Source organism: Centropristis striata, chromosome 6 (genome assembly GCF_030273125.1).
Source record: "Centropristis striata isolate RG_2023a ecotype Rhode Island chromosome 6, C.striata_1.0, whole genome shotgun sequence".
Taxonomy (NCBI): domain Eukaryota; kingdom Metazoa; phylum Chordata; class Actinopteri; order Perciformes; family Serranidae; genus Centropristis; species Centropristis striata.
In genome coordinates, this window is record NC_081522.1 from 29,330,043 (window position 1) to 29,352,007 (window position 21,965).

The 21,965-nt window shown below is 40.5% G+C and overlaps 1 protein-coding gene across 1 annotated transcript; it reads right to left on the reverse strand.

Moving 5' to 3' along the window:
* Positions 1-3,830: 3,830 nt before the first annotated feature.
* On the reverse strand, positions 3,831-20,484 carry has3 (hyaluronan synthase 3). Its single transcript, XM_059335719.1, has 5 exons — positions 20,389-20,484; positions 7,918-8,011; positions 7,256-7,809; positions 5,685-5,786; positions 3,831-5,268 (listed from the first exon to the last, which is right to left on the reverse strand). The coding sequence occupies exons 2-5, from the start codon at positions 8,009-8,011 to the stop codon at positions 4,339-4,341; spliced, it is 1,680 nt and encodes a 559-aa protein (XP_059191702.1). The 5' UTR covers positions 20,389-20,484; the 3' UTR covers positions 3,831-4,338.
* Between the last annotated feature and the right edge of the window lie 1,481 nt (positions 20,485-21,965).

The window sequence follows — 21,965 nt, forward strand, 5'->3', positions numbered from 1 at the left end:
ATAAACAACAACAATAAATAAGGATAAAAGCTGTAGGAAAAGTCATCAAATTTCAACATAGATAAAGATCATTTACTGTTGATTTGTTTTTGTCGGGTAACAATGTGACAGGGTCACCCTTAAGACAGCACAGGGGTTAATATTATATGACATATAATATTTCTTTTTTTGTCCACATACAATACAGTGAACAAAGTACCATGTGGAAAAAGTCAGTTTGGTTATTTAAATCATGCAGAAATCAAGAACATTCTTTTTCTGGTATAAATGGGAGAATTGTGTCTGAAATAGGAAGCATTTTTAATGACTTAGGAAAATTCCAGTATCTTGTGGTACCCAGAGATGGAAGCAGCAAAGGTCAAGAAACACGACCTCTTGCATTGCTGGTTGAGCGTCAGAAAGGCAAACCAAGCTCATAAACACAATTTCGTTTTAATCTGTGTCCTTTTTGAACTCTCAAGTTTAAACGTATACAGCCCGCCCAAAATAAAACAATATGAACATAACCTAAATGGCACAAATAGTAAATAGACATCCGTCAGTGGAGGCACAGAGAAGATGATGGTGCTCAGACTTGACAAAGGGACTAAGTGTTTAGCTTTTGAAACATACTTTTTAGAACTCAATCTGAAATGGTGTAAGATTTAAAAAATGAGTCTGACTTCAGAAGAAATCTCTTTGGCCTTTTGTCTTTACACTGTTAATGTAATGAATAAACAAAGGCTACATCTAGTGTAAAAAGTCACAAATGTCCAAAGGTAAGAGGATGGTGTCTTGTAGTAAAACTTTACTGTTACATCATTTGGCACCTTAACAATATATAAAAGTGACCATATAAAAAAGTCCCAGAAACACTGAATGAAACTACGACCCACTGGTAACTTTAAACTGAGAATTGGACCACATGTACAACAATAAGTTACTCATTTGACATTGCACCAAAACAGCAAACACCAGAAAAAACTGCATGTCACATGTTCAGAGATTGTCTATTCTGGTAAATCATAATTTCTCTACAAAATACAGCGGATGATTGTGCTGTTCATGGCATGAGTGTAAATGAGGGCTGAACTCCGGACAAACCACACAAATCAACAAAGTGTATTGCCCATATTCATGTTAAAAGAGTTTAAGGTCACTGTAATCATTTGTCCTGTCCTTGCTAGCTGTGTAGCAATAGCTTGCTAACATAAATACAAAGAAAGAGTTGGGAGATTTAGTATCCTCAGAAGTAAACCTTAGCTGTTGCTCACAAAGCGGAAGCACTAACACCCTTTTTCGACCAGAGCCGGTTCGCAGTTGGTCATGCGAACCGGCTCTGAACCTGTTAGGTTTTCCAGGGAGCGTATGTTCCCCGGGTCCTATGTTCCCCTAATAGGCCTAGAAGAGGAAAGATTAGGTCAGGGCTGGTAAACCTGCAGGTCTCGAGCTGCATGCGGTTGTTTGGCTGCTCTGTTATTTATGTCACTTTATCTTGGACCAAGGGATCCTTTCAATGAATGTTAGTTCAGTAATGATAAAACTTGGATCACAAACTCATTATTTAATTTATAAGCACACCCAGAGAGAGCAGGACCTGGGGAACATAGGGATGACCCCCTTTTGGACAGGCTCTAGAGCTCATCATTACATCACTGTTAACGTCTGTATATGTCTCCGCCCTCTCTGCAAGTATAATAATAATGGCAGACTACATGTCACATCTGTGCTGCTCATTTTGATCACTATGGACGCCAAATTCATTCTTATTAACACTAAACGTAAGATGTTAATGTTGGACTTTGTTGTTAGCTAACCCTAGCCCGCTAACATTAGCACGCTAGCTCGCCCGTATCAACAGTGTTGCCAATTTAGCAACTTTGTAGCTAGATTTAGCATATGTGCTAAATCGCTGCTGGCTGGTTTACAGTGTCTCTTTTGGGTCAGTTTTGCAGGTCCCGATAAAGGAGGAGGGTTGGTATTGTGACAAAAGACAGTGCACTTGCAGTTCTCAACATATTTACCTGTTTTCTACTCACTTTTTTTGTCTTTCCCACAACGTTATTCCTCTCTCCTACAGCGTCCATTACAAGTACATGCACATGGTAACGCAAATTAGGTGATGACTAACTAACTTTTAGGGCAGCCAATAGCTACTTCCCTTACTGAGGAGTTGGCAACACTACGTATCACAGTTAAACAAGTCCTGGAACCGGCCGGGAACTGGCTCTTGTCGAAAAGGGTATACCCCTTTTCTACCAAGGCAGTTTTAGGGCCAGTTGCAGAGCCGGTGCCTAATCTCGAACCAGTTCTTTGTATTTCAACTGCCAAAGAACTGGTTCCACTCTTTCTGGTTTCGAACCACAAACCGCTTACATCAGGGGCTGGGGGCAGAGTTACGGCAACTAAAATGTGTATCATTCATTTAATTTGATTGTTTAACTGCAATGTAATCGATACAAGGCTAGCGTTAGTGGGCTAGCATTAGCTTACAACAAAGGCTAAAATCAACATCTTACGTTCAGTGTTAATAAGAATGTAATGCCGTCTATAGCATTCAAGACAAGCAGCACAAATGTGTTGTACATGTCATGTTTGGATGGCAATCTAGGCACGCAAAGCCAGGAGCAACATTTGTAAAGTAACAATGTGGTCTGCCATTGTGTTATGATACTTGCTGAGATAGCAGAGATGTATACAGACATATACAGTGACATAATGACGTGGCTCTCTAGCCTGTGTAAAAGCAAACAAGTTCTGAAAAGGTTTGCAAGTTGAAACAACTGCGAACCAGCACCAGCCCAGCAAAAGAACTAGGTTTGTGTTGGTCGAAAAGGGGTATAAGAGGGAATTTCACACATGAAAATACGCTCAGTCTTCTGAAGCCTCATATTCAGCATTGTGCAATAACGCATTACAGTAGTAGGGTTACTTTTTTTAGTAACAAGTAAGGGATTGCAGTTTGAAATTCAGTCATCAGTTAGATAACACATATTTTGGAGTCAGCTTGTTCACTGTTGTAGCAGGAATTTGATGTACGGTTAATATCAGTTTGGTCTCTGTGTATTCAATGCAGAGACTGGACCTACAAGCCTGGAACAGGGGATGTGGTTAGGTGGGCATTTAGCTTCTACCAGAAGTGTAGAAATGCAATGTCTGTGCTCTGTCAGCTGGTTTGCAGCAGGTGGGTAGGTAAGATAGGTAGGCCTACGTTCAGGAACCACACATAAAGTCTGTGAAAACCATACACTGAGGTTAAGCTAGCTTTTAAATAGACAAAAGGCAAAGCATGGGCGTAAAGGCATGTTTTTGACGGAGCTGGGCTAAGAAACAACAAGATTCACTTCAGGAATGATTACAGCAACCAATAACTCTTGGAAAGTACACATGGCATGCGATCATTGTACTTAGATAGATCCTAACTTATGCTGTTTATGGTGTGTTAAGACAGAACACAAACCAAATTTTCACATGGACTTTCCTGCAATAAATGTCCATGCTTATGGTTCACAAATAGTTTATGTAACATGTTTACAGACGTTCGCTGTAGCTGGCTGGGAACTCAAATAGTGTTTGTGTGGAATGGCTGTGCAAGTCCTTTAGCCTCTCTCCCTTTTTCTTTCATCTCTGTACTTTTATATAGTAGAGATCAACGCACATTTTTACACTCAAGTCAACCCATTCCATTTTCTTTCAATCTGCGCCACCTATACCAACTCTGCATCTATTCATATCCAGTCAGTTTTTTCAGTTGACTATGTAGGCAACTTCACCACAAAATGTGCTTTGTGTTCTGTCCAAGCACCTTTCAGATACACATCCATCTGAGGTTTCCTTTTCTTATCTGAAATAGAGATGCTTGGACTAAGCTATTTTATCTATTGTTCTTGTTTTTGTTCATTATCTACCCTTGGCTTAGACCTATTTTTCCACCCATATCCCATCTTTATCAAAATTAAGGACATAAAAACTGACCAACCAGTAAGTAAGTAGAAGCACCGTACTGCACCCTTTGTCACAGTTTACAGCTAACCTGTACCCATAATGTACCTAATGTTCTTCGGAGCATATCACTATTACAAGTGTATGAACACTATAAACTGGATCAGTTCCGTTTGGTTTTTCAATGTGAAGCACCATTGATATAAAAGGGAGAGCTCTGTGAATCCAGCCTCCCCTGACTGGATTAGATTCCTGCTGCTCAGAATTCAGATTCACACATTTTTTAGCACCAATGATGAAGATGTCAGTGTGTTCACAGCTCATCCCTTGAGCAGTTTACAGGATCAGAGACATTGCTAGAGTCATACTACAGTGAAACTCAGTATGAATTTCCTACCAGTCTCTCTGGTAGCAAGACTATGCCTCTGCATATGGCAGGTGATACTGCTCTTCCCTCTTGTTACACCGCTTGGCTACGATTGCCAGGTAAAGCACTAGCAGAATGAGCCAGTAGCAAGCATAGAGTATCATCCCTGCTATCAACAGGGCTTTCTCTGTCTCACTAAATGGCTGCTGTGTTTCACAGTAGATTGTATACGCCACACCTCCAAGCAGCACCATAACCCATACTGTGACAGGCACAGCGCCAATGAAGTTGACCACGATCTTCCTGCGGCCTGACGTGCCCCATCCAGCCTTGTTGATGGTGAGTAAGGCGAATATTTTGGCAGGGAGCAAGCTAGACATGTACAGCAAAGAGTAGAGTGACATGAAGATCATGACCAGGCTGCCACGCAGGAAACAGGCGTAGGTTGCCTTTACCATCCCAACCAGTTGGACCGTCAATAGGAAGAGCAGGATGTTCCACAACCTCCCACGGTAGAAGAGATGGATGACCGTGGCAACCAAGAAGAAAGGGAAGAAGCCGGTGACCACAGACTCATAGGTCATCCAGAGGCTGTGCTTGTGGAACCACAGGGCATTGTAGAGCCACTCACGGAAGTAAGACTTGCTCCATCGAGTCTGCTGGTTGAGCCAACGCAGATACTGGGTCGGTGTTTCAGTCTGGCACTGCGATCGCGCTGTAAATTTTGTCTTGTAGCCGAAGCTGAGCACCCGATTGGTGAGGTGGCGGTCATCACCGAAGCTGCACTTGGAGCCGAGGAAGGTCTGGTGGTACCAGGGCTCCAGGAAGCGCTGGAGCAAAGAGTTCCTATACATTCCCAGAGGGCCGCTGATACACTGGACGCATCCAAAGTACGACTGGCAGGCTCGCTCAATGTTGAAGGCCATCCAGTAGCGCACACTGCTGAGGAAGGAGATCCACGAGTCATACTTGTTGAGGATCTGGGGGACAAGAAATTGTAGAGAAATTAATCAAAACAAGTCAAAGAAAAAAGCAAAGAAAAAAAATCATTATTAAAGCTATAATTAGCTGTACTTTCACAGCAGGTTGTGCACTTTTATTCACATCCCATGGTGGCCACAAGAGTTTATAGGCTTTCATTTAAGTCTTGGGTCTCCATTATACATTTCATGACGAAAAAGTAGTGAAGGGACAACGAAGCTTCGTGAACCATTCGCTTTATTTACGGAGCCTACTAGATGGCACTCTTTGTTCAACAAAGGGCTGAAAACACACTCAATTACCATTGCTAAAGCCTTTTTTTAATCCAAGACCGCCATTTAGTGAGGTCAAAAATAAAGCAAATGGTCCAGAAAGCTTCATTGTCCCTTCACTACTAATAAGTGTTCTACTTTACCTGCACATCTCCACCGACCCCTCCCACCATTGGATCTTCCTCAAGGATCTTCAGCATTTCTATGGTGCATGCTGGGTCTAGAACAGTGTCTGAGTCACACACCTGATAAAGGACACAGCAAACACAGAGGGTACAATCATGATGAGGGTCACACGCAGACTTAAAAATGTACATCCATTGGTTACATTAAGGCTGCAGGTGTTGCAGAGCACTGGGTAGTATTTATGTTAAAGCCCATGAGAGAAATGAGAGGCTGCTGACAGAGATCCCAGCTGGTTCATTCCAACTGCACAGAACTGGGTCAGATGTGGACAAGACCTTTGACCCACAGCAAGGTTACAGAGGGCATGCAACAGCTGACTGTCATGAGGCAGTTTGTGGTTCATCATAGGCCCATTGGTTGCATTGAAAATAGCTCAATTCCCTTGGGTTGAAATTTAGGACAAGAATTAGTATTCAAATTTTGTTTTTGATTGTCTGTGGAGATGCATAGGTAAAGCACCCAAGATAGACATTTACCTCATTGTACCTTACAGTTTAAACAAGTCCAGTGTTGGTGGTATTTCTAATACATAAAAAGTCTGACTGAGAAATACACGTTTGCTTTCAAAGCATGAAAGCAGAGTTCAGTTTAAATTGATTTATTATCATTTTTATTCAGAGGAATGTGATATCAGTATGCATCAGCACAGAAGCTGTTGCTATGCATAGTACAAGCTATACAACTGAATGAAATTATATCTGGTTGGAGTGTGCAGATGAATATCAATAGGCCTCCACAGATGGCTTTGTGTAATGTGATCAATTTTGGCTCCTGCTGTAGACACTCAGTCATCCCTATGTTCATGGTTGCACTGGTGTTTTATGGAAATGTGTTAAAGGTAAAGTGATCCCAGACAATTTTTAAAGTGTGGTAAAAACACTCTGATACAATTGATATTTTGTGGAGAAATTCAGGATCTCATACCACCCACCATTGCTGGCTGGCTAGGTTGAACGCAGTGAACAGACTAATGCTCCATCAAGATTGGTTAAGCGTTAACAGTGACAATAGTTAGGGATAGTTACAGTAGGGTCTATTACAATCAGTCAGAATCAAATAGATTCATGTTTGAGTCTGCTGTCACCCAAACTTCTTTTTGTTGTTGGTTATACTGAGTTTTAAAGTAGAAATGCTCGGCTAGGGCTTTGACAGGCCATTTCACTTATGATATGTCTTGTAACCATAAAAACATAATATGGACATGTTAACATGTCATGAAACTTCATTGTCCCTTCACTACCTGACATACAACAACTGAAGCAGAACAAAGGGGATACATGGAGAAGAATCCATCAACAACCATTTCAAATAACTGGGAAAAAAACCTTTTACACACTTGTTAACTCACAAGTTACCTCTTGGTAAGACAAACCTCAATCTAAGCTCCTGGAGGCCACAAGATGTTGAGCAAGGATTGACTATTTTAATATCTGGTGGTGTGGCCGCTCCTACATCCTAAAGGTTCAAATCCATTTATGTAACCTTCCAATAGTACATGCATACTATTTTCTGTGTCAGTGGCCCTTACCTGCACATAATCCACACTGTCCCCCAGTGCTTTAAAGGCGGTGTACATCACCTCTCTTTTCCCTCCCCACTCCTGCATGATACAGGAGTAGCGGCAGCCTCTGACCAGCCGAGCCACTCGTGCAGCCTCCTCCATGTGCACTGTGCTCTTCCCCCCGCCTCCGACCACTCCTCCTCCTCCACTCCCATCACTGTGGTAGTTTCCCTTCCACACCATACTACCAGCCTGGTCAGCCCCACCCATCACCTCCTGGAAAATGTCAATCATGTAGCGGTCCTCGGGCCGATTCCCATCCACCACCAGCACCACCTTGAGGCCAGGGAAGGAGATTCGGCGGACACTGCGCAGGCACTTCCTCAGGTAGTCTGGGTCCTCCTGGTAGGCGGCAATGCAGAGAGCCACAGAGCGACGGAGGTGCTGTGGCCGGGCGGGGTTCCTCATTTGCCGATGCTCCAGGAAGGCAAAAAGGCTCTGAAGGAAGAGATGGAGGGAGAGGAATGCACCATAGAGGCCAAAGGAGAGGTGGTGCTGCTCAGTGTGGATGAACTGGTAGCCTTTATGACAAAGAAACACAGTGGAGACAAGTTAAAATAAAAACATGCCCATCACTTTTTACTTTACATGTTTCTCTATGTGTATATCATTGAAATTCACAAGTTAACCTGTGACATAGGCCAGCAGGATGGTGAAAAGGACCACCGCAGCAAAAAGGGTGGTGACCACGATGTTCAGCGCATTCCTGCAGCGAGAGGGCATCTGGAGGTGGAGGAGGATGTCAGACACAGGGGACCCCAACAGATGTCAAGGTGAGGATGGGAAAGTAAGAGGATGCATGATCAAGGATAGGGTGGAGTGAGGAGGAAGAAAGGGAAAGAGAAAATCTGTAAATGGGTAAACTATGTTTGAACTGGCTTTCACTGTAAAACGTGTATAGCAATGTTAATTGTCACACAGTATTACACATCATTTGTTTCTTAAATATACAGTCATGGAAAAAAATATAAGACCACCCTTGCTTTCTTGTTCATTTAATGCCCGGTACAACTAAAGGTACATTTGTTTGGACAAATATAATGATAACAACAAAAATAGCTCATAAGAGTTTAATTTTAGAGCTGATATCTAGACATTTTCCATGGTTTTCTTGATAATAACCACAATCATTACCAAGAAAAACATAGAAAATGGCTAGATATCAGCTCTTAAATTAAACTCTTATGAGCAATTTTTTGTTGTTATCATTCTATTTGTCCGAACAAATGTACCTTTAGTTGTACCAGGCATTAACAAGAAATCGAAGAAAACAATGGTCTAATATTTTTTTCAATGACTGTATGTATGGTCACCAGTGGTTGAAGTAACTAAGTACATTTACTCAAGTAAAGTACTTAAGTACAATTTTGAGGTACTTGTACCTTACTTGAATATTTCCACATTTTCAACTTTATACTTCTACTTCACTAAATTTGAGGGGCAAATTTTAACATTTAGCTTTCATAACAGTATATAATTAATTTAAATGAGCCCAACCTTGACAAAATTAAAATGCTGCTTACATAAATGCATCATTACAAATAATCAAATTATATATTTAGAATATATATAAAACAATCTGAGTAGTAAAGTACATTTTGATGCTGATACTGTTTAAGTTTTGAATGCAGGACTTTTACTTGTAGTGGAGTAATTTCACATATCCACATGTAACTTTATACTTCTACTTCACTACATTTTAGGAGCAAATATTGTACTTTTTACTCCACAACATTTAGCTGACAACTTCAGTTACTAGTTACTTTACAAGTAAAAAAAAAAATATGATCAATTTAAAATGATTGTACATGTTTATAAATCAAACCAGATAACACTATATTAAGTAGTTAAAATTAGCCTTAGCCTTTCCCTGACAACAAGTAAAATGCTGCTTGCAGAAATGCATGAAAAAATGATAATCCTATAATATTACATTACATTACATTACATGTCATTTAGCAGACGCTTTTGTCCAAAGCGACTTACAATAAGTGCATTCAACCTGATGGTACTAGACATAGACCATAGGAATCAAGTAAGTATAATAATATATTTTTAATATATAAAAAAATCTGAGTGGGTCCATTCTACATAAGGAATACTACTTTTTTTTACTTGTAGTGGAGTAATTCTGCAGTGTGGTATTAGTACTTTTACTTAAGTAAGAGATCTGAATACTTTTTCCACAACTGATGGTCACACACGTGAGGAATTGGAGCATGTGACTCAGTCCTTGTCAGGTGAAGCAGTCAGGAGGGCCTCTGTACTCTGAAATCTTACTTAAGACTCTGAGACAGAGAGAGCTTGTAGCGCCTCATTAGTCGACTTAAGTGCCATTTCCTGTTTGTTTTTCTGGTAAACCTTTCATCAGCCACTGTGAGTGGAAACACACCAGCATCAGTCCATGACATCACTGAGATATGGAGCGAGAAGCACAAGAGAAAATACTAACGACCCAGTGTAGCAGTTGTTTACAGCTACTACTGCAGTATTACCAGTGGTGGAATGTCACTAAGTACATTTACTCATGTATTGTACTTAAGTACAATTTTATGGTACTTGTACTTTACTTGAGTATTGCCATTTTATGTAACTTTATACTTCTAATCCACTACATTTTGAGGCAAATATTGTACTTTTTACTCCACTACATTTAGCTGACAGCTTTAGGTTCTAGTTACTCTTTGGGTCAAAATTTAACATGAAAAACATGATAAATTTAAAGTGATTAGACATTTGTTTTTAAATGATACCTCATAACAGTATATGACTTAGTTTGTCTTTACAAAATTAAAACACTGCTTAGATAAATGCATCAGTACAAATAATGCAATAATATATTTAGAATTTATAAAACGATCTGAGTGGGTCCATCTCTGCACAGATGTACTCTATATGTATAAAAATGTTATGAAAAGACAAATAGTCATATTTTAATTGAGATATTGGGGTATGACTCAATAAAGTGTTTCAATGACAGTAGTGTTGGTGTCATTTGTTGTTCATGACAAATACATAAAATCTATCGTATTGTGCATAACTGCCTTGGGTTTTAGACTATTGGTGCAAAACCTCATCATTAAAAAAACAAACATCTGGTGCTCAACAATATGAAGTTTAGCTAGTTTAATATATGCACACTAACAATATACAGTCATGGGAAAAATTATTAGACCACTGTTTTTTTCTCCTTGCTCTTTTGTTCATTTAATGCCTGGTACAACTAAAGATACAATTGTTTGGACAAATATAATGATAACAACAAAAATAACTCGTACAAGTTTAATTTAACCCTTAATAGGGCACCCATTGAAATACTTGCAAATTCCAAATTTCAACCCTAGAGAATATTGTAGGATGTTACATATTGCCAGAATGTGTAAAAACAAAACAAAAAAAAACAAACATACGGACCCGGGGGAGGGGGGTAATATTTTGATCTCAAATCTACAAGAAAATCTACAAGAAAAAATGTGCAGATTTATGAGATTTAAAGTGATGAATCTGCGAGAAAAAAGTTGTTTTTTCCCCACTTTTGTCTCGTAAATCTGCAATTTTTTTCAAGCAGATTTGCAACTTTTAATCTCTTAAATCTGCACATTTTTTTCTTGTAGATTTGGCACTTTAATCTAGTAAATTTGCAACTCCCCCGCCCGGTTTGTAGTTTTATTTTTATTCATACTTGGCCTTAATATGCCATCATAGTCAAGTTCTCCTCATACAAGTCCATGTGGTTCTACGACCAAACAGAGAGACATGGGGACCCCATTTTGATATCCACTGAAGTTACCAAATATAGATCTTCGCCTGATAAAGGGTTAAGAGTTGATATCTAGCCATTTTCCATGGTTTTCTTGATAATGATTTTGGTTATTATCAAGAAAACCATGGAAAAGGGCCATGATGAAACAAACAAGAAATTGAAGAAAACAATTGGTACATTACAGACAATTTATAATGTAGCTTGAAATGTGAAATCAGCTCAGAAATGGCCAAATGCCACCATTAGAACCATTATTACTACTCTTATCAATATTAACTCATGGATGCTACTGCTTGGCCACATACTGCATAGAATAGCACTTGATCAAAGAGTGTCTTGCTAAGATTTGCTGGACATCCAATTATTTTAAGTGAAAGACCTAACAGTTGAACACCACCTTCCCATCTGTTCTCCCGTCTTTCATCTTCCTCCCTCCTTCCTCTCCCCTCCTCCCATTAGCCCCTCTGGCGCTCCCTTCTCCCCTCTCTCTCTGGGTTAATAGTTCTAATTAAAGGCCAGCCGGGGTTTGGCCAGTGCTTGGGACCAGTCGAAACAGAGGAACAATTCTGTCCTTTCATTCATGAAATTACCTCCTGCCCTCCACCACCCCACCCCACCCCTCCACTCCAACCCCACCTGGCCAGGCCAATGCAGGAGAAACAGGCCGATATTTATATTATTACATTCAGTTTGGTGGGACAGATTTATCTGCCTCTTTGAGTGGTTGTATAGATTTACATCCTGGCACTGAATCACACTTTCTATGCAGATCTACGCTCTGCAAGGGAGATCCAGGAGAAGTTGTTTATGTCATATTCAGGTATGACAAAAAAGGGAATTTTGGAAATGGAGGTTTTTGGAAAATGTACAAAAGATTATCTTTCTCAAGGATTGTTTTCATGCATTATCACTGTAATTTAAAGGGAAGTAGAATAGTAGAAAGTAGAATAATATCATAATCATAACTTCCCACTGACAGCCCTTACTAAAAATCTTAATTCTGTCCTTTCTGCTTTTTTATTTCTTTATTCATGGTACTGACTCTTTCTGGGGATATTAATTTTGTTGTTGCAGTCATAATTTGGATAAGAGCATTAGTCAAAATGTAAAAGAATAAATAAAATAATAAATAAATCAAAAACCCTGTAAGTGTAAACCCTGATAGTTCTTTTTTCTAAATGTTTTACCCAAATCACCAATTTTTAATTAAATACAATCTTCTGTTTTGATTTTCCCAGCTTTTAAAATATCTGTCTCAGAGTCGACCTCAATAGATTGAAGGTGAATATAATTTGCATAGGTCAATACACTGAAAAATTATATTACAAGCATTTAAAAGCAGCAGGGTCTCTGTTAGTCTGGATAATATCTCTGAGAGTAAGAGAAGAAGAGCTTCTGCTCAATGTGTGATCTATGTTGGATTATCCCAGCAGGCCATGGCAGCGAGACCTTAATGTCCTGGGCCCCGGGGCCTGATAACAAGCAGGCAGTAACATGAACTGTTTGACTGGACGGCCACAGTTATTGGTTGGGTTTGTTAGTAGGCCAGCAGCTGGGATTAGTCTGGAGACTCAGATGCAGATGCAATTAACCCAAAGGTTACATCAAATTTTAGTCGTGATTGCCATGCATCACAATGACATCCAAAAATGTAATCCATTTTTTATATACGAAATGTACTGACCACCTTGCACTGTCCAATAAAAGTGAGTTACATTAAGGCTTTATCATTTATAACTATTTGAATTCCACAATGAAGCAGAATCCAATAAATGCTAGATAATGGTGTCTGTAAGCCCATCTGTGAAGTCACAAAAGAGGCTTTTCTTTTATATCACAGTGGGAGTAACCGTGGTAACATCAACTTCTAGGGATACGTTTCTGCTTGAACAGAAATCCACAGAAACCAATCCCCATGAAATGACACACATCATCATTATTGCAAAATATGAAAGATAAAAAAATAAATAAAAATAAGCCATTATTTTAAGTATGAATGAATTCCCTCCAGACAGAAAATAAGTCACTTCCCAAAGTAAATGTGGTAAAAGATAGAGATGTATTTGACTTGTAAGTCTTGGAAGAACTTTTATTATATAATGTTGTAGCTTTATATTTCACCCACATATCTACGTAAATCTTAATCTTGGTCCAGATCCAGATTAGAATCCATGTTTTTTGGAAAAGCTGTTTAGTCACAATTTTACAAATGCAAATAATTCCACCATGTCCAAATTAAGAACATTAGGTAAAAAAAACCAAATCAGAAGTAATCTTCCTAGTTGTACTCCAGGAGTGGTGGTGCCACATAGGAGGAATTTTCCTGCATCCAGTCCATCTGACTGAATGGGCTGGGAGTCCAGGTGGGGAGGTGGGGAGGTGCTACTGAGTGATGGTTTTGGCTTTAGGACAGGGACTTTTACTCAGCTGAGGGAGAAGGAAGAGGGGAGGGGTAAGGGAAAATATGTTTGGGAAAAAAGTGTTGGGTGGAGCAAGAGAAATAGGGATGCAGGTTAGAAAACGGAACATGAAGGAGACAGAGATAAAGTATTAGAGGGTACCATGCATCCAGTATGTCCCTTTATTTTAATTGCCATTAATTTACAGTAATGTAATAAAGGGTTAAATAAGGCAAAGTGGAGATCCATCGATAGGTTGGTAGGCACTGTGTAACTTTAGTATATTAAGAGAGGGTGCTCCTATTAACTGCTAAGCCATACAACATACAACATGTGCTGCACTTAGCAGCAAGTTTAATGGCTTGTGTGCATTGATGTATTATAACAACTGGACACTGGACCCAAAGATGGAGCCTATTTAGTCCAATAAGAATTGCTCGCCCAGTGCATATGCAATAAACATTTATTTACTTCCAGATGTACGTGTGTGTTTCCCTAGTTTGCCCTGCCCACGAGTTCCCACCTGGCTCATAGACTTTACATTACAATGACATCACTGATTTTTAAATTGTTGTTCTCGACTGGAAGAAAATTTTATAAACACAAAACCCTCATGGATCAAAATATCATAACAGGAAGAGCCATTATTGGCCATATACTTGCAGTTTGAGGTGTCCTGTCAACAGTTAACAGACATCTCTTTTACTATTATGACAATGCTTTCTAGGCTGCAGAGGGATTTTTAGCTTAAACACCTTGAGTGGCCACTGACAAAAGCTGGCTACAAGACTGTGGTGGCACCCTTTTCAGTTTTCATTATATATCTATGCATGCATGAGTCATTCTACGGCAAAGGCAAGAGAAAGGGCGAAGATGGAAGACCAATCTCCAGGTTCCCAGTCAGTGTATCTGTGTATATGACGAGGATGGTTTGTCACTGTTGCTCAACTGTTGTAGAGATATGTTCCTTGAATATGACACATCCAAAATCCTAACACGTTTCACAAACGGGCAGTCCACAAACAATCGTTTATATTATATACAGTCTATGATTTAATCAAAAAACGAAATCATGTGGTGGCAGACTTTGTAATATCAGCAATATAGTTTTGTTGTCAAAATAATCAATATAATATTGTATTGAGCTTATACTTAACCTAACACAGCAGTTTTCCTTAAATCACATATAATATGATGGTAATCCCTGTGAAATAATGTTTCCCTTTGAACATTATTGAGAAGGCAGCTCACTGTATGGGTACGAAATTTGTCCGAAACAGGGTTATCTAATGTTATTTGGACAATAACTTGCCTAATTTGTGGCTTATTAACACATTCAGCAGGCATGGAATAAAATATGCATTATCTAAAGTTGTTTATTGTCTCTTCAAATGATGAGAAAATGATCTACATTACATTACATTACATTACATGTCATTTAGCTGACGCTTTTGTCCAAAGCGACTTACAATAACTGCATTCAACCTGAGGGTACTAGACTTAGACCACAGGAATCAAGTAAGTACATAACTTTAAGAGCCAGCTGTCATTGCTACAGGAGTGCTATATGTTAAAGAAGAAAAGAAGAAGAGAAAAAAGGAAGCGCATTTTTTTTAGGTGACCATGACTTAACCGAGGTATTGTTGGAAGAGATTGTTGGAGAGTCTTGAGCCTGCGGCGGAAGATGTCCAGGCTGTCTGAGGTCCTGATGTCGGTGGGGAGCTCGTTCCACCATTTGGGAGCCAAGACAGAGAAAAGTCTGGAGGAGGTTTTGAGGCGAGTTGGCCCACACAGGGTGGGGGTTGCCAGCTGTTTGGCAGCAAGAATCTGCAAGATCTGGTGGTGGCGGTGATGTTTGTGGAGAGGGACAGTTGGTTGTCAAGAGTCACACCAAGGTTTTTGGCGGTTTTTGTGGAGACAACCACTGTGTTCTGGACAGTGATGTGAAGTTCAGTGGTGGGGGAGCCCTTCCCTGGGAGGAAAAGTAGCTCAGTCTTTCCCAGGTTGAGTTTGAGGTGGTGCGAGGACATCCACTGGGAGATGTCGGCCAGACATGCAGAGATACGTGCTGCTGCCTGTGTTTCAGACTGGGGAAATGAGAGGATTAGCTGGATGTCGTCAGCATAGCTATGATAGGAGAAGCCATGCGAGTGGATGAGGGAGCCAAGGGAGTTGGTGTATACCAAGAAAAGGAGCAGACCAAGGACAGAGCCTTGAGGGACCCTGGTGGTGAGTGGACAGGGTTCTGAAACAGAACCCCTCCAAGTTACACGGAAGGTGCGGTCCTTGAGATAGGATTCGAGTAGAGACAGGGCAGAGCCCGACACTCCCAGGTGGTGAAGGGTGGAGATGAGGATCTGATGATCAACAGTGTCGAAAGCTGCAGAAAGGTCCAGTAGAACCACCACAAATGAGAGAGAGGCCGCCTTCGCCTTGTGAAGCTGTTCAGTCACAGCGAGGAGGGCAGTCTCTGTTGAGTGGCCCTTCTTAAAACCAGACTGGTGAGGGTCAAGGAGGTTGTGCCCATGAAGATAGCAGGATAGTTGATTGAAGATAGCCCGTTCCAGAGTTTTGGAGAGGAACGGCAGGAGAGAGACGGGTCTGTAGTTGTCCACTAAGGATGGGTCAAGGGTGGATTTCTTTAGGAGAGGATTCACCCTTGCTTCCTTCAGAGAGTTAGATCTAACTCTTTTCAGTTCATATTATCAGGTTTCTCATTGCTTTCTTGGCAAGTTTAAGCACTAGGGTTGTTCAGGTTTTATCCCCTGACTGATGGGTGATCCTAACTAACTTAAGATCAATTCCTCACCTCAACCAAGGAGACTAAAAGGTCACAGGGTCAAATGGCATCATATTATTTTGGTACAGCAACAGCACAGTGTAACTGGAACTGTGGTGTTGGAGGATTAGAAACATTGGGATGGTTTCGCTCAGCTGCTTTTCGGGTGCATCCCAGAGTGCACTCTTTTCCTATGAAATATATTCCAAATCAAGGCTGACTGCGGATGCCCCAGTGAAATGAATCTTTCATATCCATGTTTTATAAAGGGCACCAGCTATGGAGCTTTCGGGGCAGACTAGATTTCACTTGTGTACCCAATGATATGATGCTATTTGACCCTGTGACTTCTCTTCTCCCCTGCTTGAAATCAACAATCTGCCTAAACACATAGCAGCTCTTTTGCATTTTTGTCTGTCGATAGAAGTATACCAGTGGTAAGGTACTGGGAGACTGGAGGCCGGACACTCAAATGGGAGGGAGAGATGAGGGAAGGTTTGGTGAGCACCCAAGACGGTAACTAGGCTCTACATGTTCATATCACTACATGAACATTGAATATGTGATGTATTTCACATTATTACTATTATTACTAATGATACCCATGACAACATCAATAAGATGGGTAAAAGCTAAGCAAGGCTGCAAACACACAAAAGATTTATAATATTTACATCTGACCACATTAGGCCGATATTAGGCCTTCTGTATTTTTTTCTATATTATATATGTTGCATACCACTTAACTATATTTAAATATATTTATTCATTGATGTTCATACTACTACATGCAACAACCTATTTAACATGCTAAAATATATTTTCTCCGATGTGCAAAATTTGTAAAAATGCCAAATAGTGGAAATGTATATATATAATGTATTTATATGTCTTATTTTTCATATTGTTTATTCTGTCTTCCATATCTATGTGCCTGTACCTTGAGCTGCTGTGACAACTAAATTTCTTCACTACGGGATAATAAAGTCATATCTTATCTTATAAAACTAATTTAGGATTTAAAAAAAAACCTTTTCATATCACAGATAATATTGAGTGTAACATGGATAAACCTTGTGCTAAAGATGAGAAATACATAACTTTCACAAAAAAATCTGGGATTTCAGGGTAATTTTCCACTAGAGGGCTCTCTTTGTGTCTCCACTAACATTTCTCCAGGGAGTGTAGCACAAAATCCTCTTTTACAGACCTCATTACATAATGAAGGGAGTAATGTAGCTGAGTAAAATCAAATTAAATAACCACAGCTGAAGAGATGTGTGTATGGAGTTCAGAAGCTGTCACATTTCAAAACAAACATACAAAATGCAATGCCTGAATTGCATTAATGGTCTGTTAAATGTCATTTTTTACTACCTAAATGGGCCCGATTTAGCCTCTGGGCCCTGTATTTTGTGAAGAATAGCTCACTTTAACAATCCTTCAACATTTTAAATAGACTTAACCATCTTTTATAAATTTCAATATATCCTAAAGAACTCCTGGTGATGATGACGCTTCTTTTGGACACTTCATGACCTCCTCTAGAACATCTTCTGACCCACTATTGATTAGACTGTAAGAATAAAACAATTCTGTCCACAAGTTGTTGTTGACATGCAACAAAGGTACCCAGCTGGAAAAATAGCAGCAAGGTTGTGGTTATGTTGTATGCACTGTAACAATTTAGGAACCAAAACACTGCTGTAACGTTACTGTAGCCCAAATCGGACACCGTTCGGCTAAGATTCTATCAAAATTTCACATTAACTACTAATATAAATGATCATGTTATGCCTCCAATTAATGAAATGGTGTGAAACGGTACAAACGGTATATTGTTTTAACTGTGTACGTTAGCCTTTGGTTTACCAGAGTCGGCAAAAGGACGCTAACGTGAAGTAGCCGTACATTAATGCACTTACTGTATCCGAAATTGGACACCTGGATCTCCTCGCTGTAAAACAATAAAACAATGGGGGCTAGTGAGTTTTTCGAGGGAAATTTGATGTTTCGGGGTAAGCTAAATACATAACACCGTTATCAACCATGATTATCAACACACCCAGACTTTTCTGTCTTTCACAATAAAATACAGTATAGTAAAAAATAAAGATGTACTTTTAAGATCGTCGCCTGAGCGTCGTTCAATTGTTCTTCCTGCTTTCTCTTATCACATTTACTTTTGTATTGTAATTAGACATGTAAATCCCCATTTACATAAATGAAATTTCACACGTAGATTGTTAAATATGTATAAATCAATTATACCTACACTGGTGATGCCGGAAAGTGCAGCATTGCAGATGTGTCTGATTTGGGATACAGTCTCTATGTAGGTCTCCACCTTTTCGGCAAGTATAACAACAACAACCGACTACATGTCTCTACAACACATCTGTGCAGCTCATCTTGATCACAATGGACGCTGAATACATTCTTATTAACACTGAACGTAAGATATTAATGTTGGACTTTGTTGTAAGCTAACGCTAGCCTGCTAACGTTAGCAAGCTAGCGATTGCCGGCTTACATTAGCACACTAACTCATCCATATCAATCGCATTGCAGTTAAAAAAAAATCAATTAAATGAATGATACACGTTTCAGTTGGTCTTTTAACAGCGGAGTTGGTCTTGTTGGTCAGATAGCCCCGCCCCCAGCCCCTGATGTAAGCAGTTCGCGGTTCAAGACCAGCAAAGAGTTGGTGCCTCTGTGAACCAGTTTTCCCGACCTTGAACCGGTTCTTTGGTGGTGGAAAACCAAATAAGTTGTTTATTTGTCTGTCTGCTGTTGGGCAAGTAATGTACAATGAGTTTATCACAGCTTTATCATTGAAAACAGCTGCAGCTAAAAACAAACGTTAATGATAGAATTGACATTTTGCGGGCCATAAAATCAAAGCAATAGTTTGAACAAGATACAAAGCTCAGCAGCACTGAGGGGAAGTTGGGTGATAATTATCTGTTGGACGCTTTTAAGACAAAAATCACAAATAGTAAACCAACAATGTCTTTACGTAACGACAACAAATGTGTCTTGGTGGCAAAATTTGTACATTTGAATGTACTGAGATGTTTTTTCTTTGGCATACTAAAACACATGTCATTTACAACAAAATAAGGTTAGGTCTGATGAAAGAATATCAATTTCAGAGCAATCTCAAGTTTTACTTGTCATACCAGAAGGCTGCATGTAACTCCCAGTGTGCTGAAAGTTACAAATCAAACCTTTGTAAAAGGAGAAAATTGTAATTTCTTCCTTCAAAAAACGTATCACACCCATTAGCTGAATGTTATATCCACCAAGTGTGCTGTGGATAGCATATATCTACTTCACCTGAGGTCTCATAAGTAGCCTGTCAAATACCATTAAGCTTTAGGTAAAAGGCAACCAGGCCAGGCAGGTCCAACATGGCAGGGCAGTGATGCCATGGAAAATTAAAACAGGCCAGCATTTTCTTTGGTAACGGCAAAAGCCTTCAAACATCCGCTCTTAGGTGTTCCTGTTAACTTTTTTTTCCCCCTAACGGTCCCTGTCTGTCTCCACAGAGGGGAAAAAGCAGCACGTGTAGTACATGCCAAGAGGCAACACGAGCACACTGATAATATACAGACATAGGCAAGGAACAAAGCCACACACCTGTGCTGCAATTATTATTTCAACTTCCCACAGCAATTAAAGCAGCAGTCCTAGAACGTCTGAAGTCATTAAGTGATTAGCTGACTAACTCACTCATTCACACAAAGACACACACACACACACACACACACACACATAGTCAGGCAGAATTTTTTTTTCTCTACCTCACATTTTCACCACCCAAGCCAGAAAACACTCAAGTCATTGTCCTGCATGTTTTAAATAAGTTTTAATGTTTATTATTCCATTTTTTTTCTAAAACTTTCCATTCAGTTTCAGTGTGATGTCACTTGTGAGTACTTTCATTCATTCTCTTTCCCCAAACCTGAAGCATTACTCCAACTCATACCTAATCCTCTCCTAAACCTAAGTTTAAATACTTAACTAGAGCTTTTAAAGAATTGAGGACCATCAAAAGACAGATTGTAAAAAAAAAAAAAATTCCTAATGGGGGCACATTACATCATAATGACATTGTCTCCTTGTACAAAAAAAAAAACATTTTAAAAACCCTTACCTTCCTGATCCAGTGAGCCCTCTGTCTTTGTCTCCCCCTTAGGTCTCCCCGTAGATCTCCGTCCGCCTGGTCCGTCCGTTGAGCCGGGACGTCCAGCCCTCTCCTCTCCACAGCACAGCACTCTCCTTGTTCTGTACCCCTCCTTCCACTAGCTCACACTACATCTTTATTCCAGCTTGCTTGCTTAATTCAGGAGATCCCACATCCAAAAATACAGCAGGCAGCTTAAACCACCACCCTCCACCACTTCTCTGAGCCAGCCTCCCCACTGCCTGCTCCTCCTCCTCCTCCACCACCACCACCTCCTCCCTCTATCTCCCAGGACTGTCCCAGGGCATGAAGCCCCCCAGCTGAGATGTGATCAGAGGTGCTCAGCCAGCAGCTGATGCTGGTGTAGTTTTACGTCTGTAGAATACAGGTTGGTGGCAGCAGCTAATCTGGTCTCTGCCTCTGGTGCCCTCCATCCAGTCTCCTGATTTCCATCATGATCGTGGGGCCAAAGTAAAGGTGAAGGTGAAGATTGTGGGCCAAAGTGTGGGATCTTGATCTTGGCCTTGTCCTCAAGTATGATTTCTTCTTTGCCCCCCTGCAACGAATCGTCCCCAGGTTTGCTCACTCCCCCTTTCTGAGCCCTGTGCTGCAGTATCAACTCGTCTCTGCATCCCCTGTTTGCAGTGGAGCCTAAATCCTTCTCCTCCTCTCCCTCTCCCTCTGTCACACTGTCCCGCCTGGCTGGCAGACCGACACTGCTGAGCTTCTCCTCCACAGCTCTCCTCTCTGTCTCCCTTAACCCCCCTCTTTCCTTACCTCTCCCCCCTCCCCTCCCTGGACACCCCAGCTAGCTCCCTATCTCTCTGCAATGCAGCCAGCAGCCTCCAACAAGCCTGGGGACTGTTTGACCGGAGCCCCCTCTCTTCTCCACCTCTCCGCCTGACTCAAAGCATCCTTTATGGGCTTATTTATCTACCCTCCCTCTCTTTCCTCTCCTGCTCTGAGGCTGAGCTGCTGACGTGCTGCAGGTTCCACGGCTGGGCTGGCGGCATCACACAAACTGCAGCACGCCTCTGGGAATCGCTACACAGCCACCAAAGCCACTTAAACACATTTCATCTATGTATGAAATAGTATGCATAATAATTACCAAAAACAAATGTGTGAAAGGAACCTTATAGCCTTTCTGACACTGCTCTCTACTCTCTCCTTTCTGGCTCCGTGACCATGACACACGGTGATATATAGTAATTACTGTAATAGACCTCTCATGGCTTCAGCAGCCAAACGGACTGTGGCTTCAGTACTTCCCCTCTCTTTCTCTCTCTCTCTCTCTCTCTCTCTCTGTGTCTGTGGGAAAAACCAACTACAGGTGACAATATTACAGGCTTTGAAACAGGACCAACCATGTCATGATATTTGGCAGGAAAAAACATGCAGTTGTTTGCACACAGTATAGATGTTATTTTATCCCTTCCTAAAATGGTGTGCTTGAATATTTCTGCATACTGTGGGCATTAAATAGTCTCAGAAATGCATAAATTGTGCATCACTGCAAAGCTGAGAATCTTGCGGATTCAATGAGC

Excerpts from the sequence above, each read along its gene's own strand:
- has3 (XM_059335719.1), bottom strand. The coding sequence starts at position 8,011 with ATGCCCTCTCGCTGCAGGAATGCGCTGAACATCGTGGTCACCACCCTT. Across the intron at positions 5,787-7,255 it reads ACAGTGTGGATTATGTGCAG|GTGTGTGACTCAGACACTGT; the intron begins GTAAGGGCCACT and ends GTCCTTTATCAG. Across the intron at positions 5,269-5,684 it reads GGGTCGGTGGAGATGTGCAG|ATCCTCAACAAGTATGACTC; the intron begins GTAAAGTAGAAC and ends CTTGTCCCCCAG.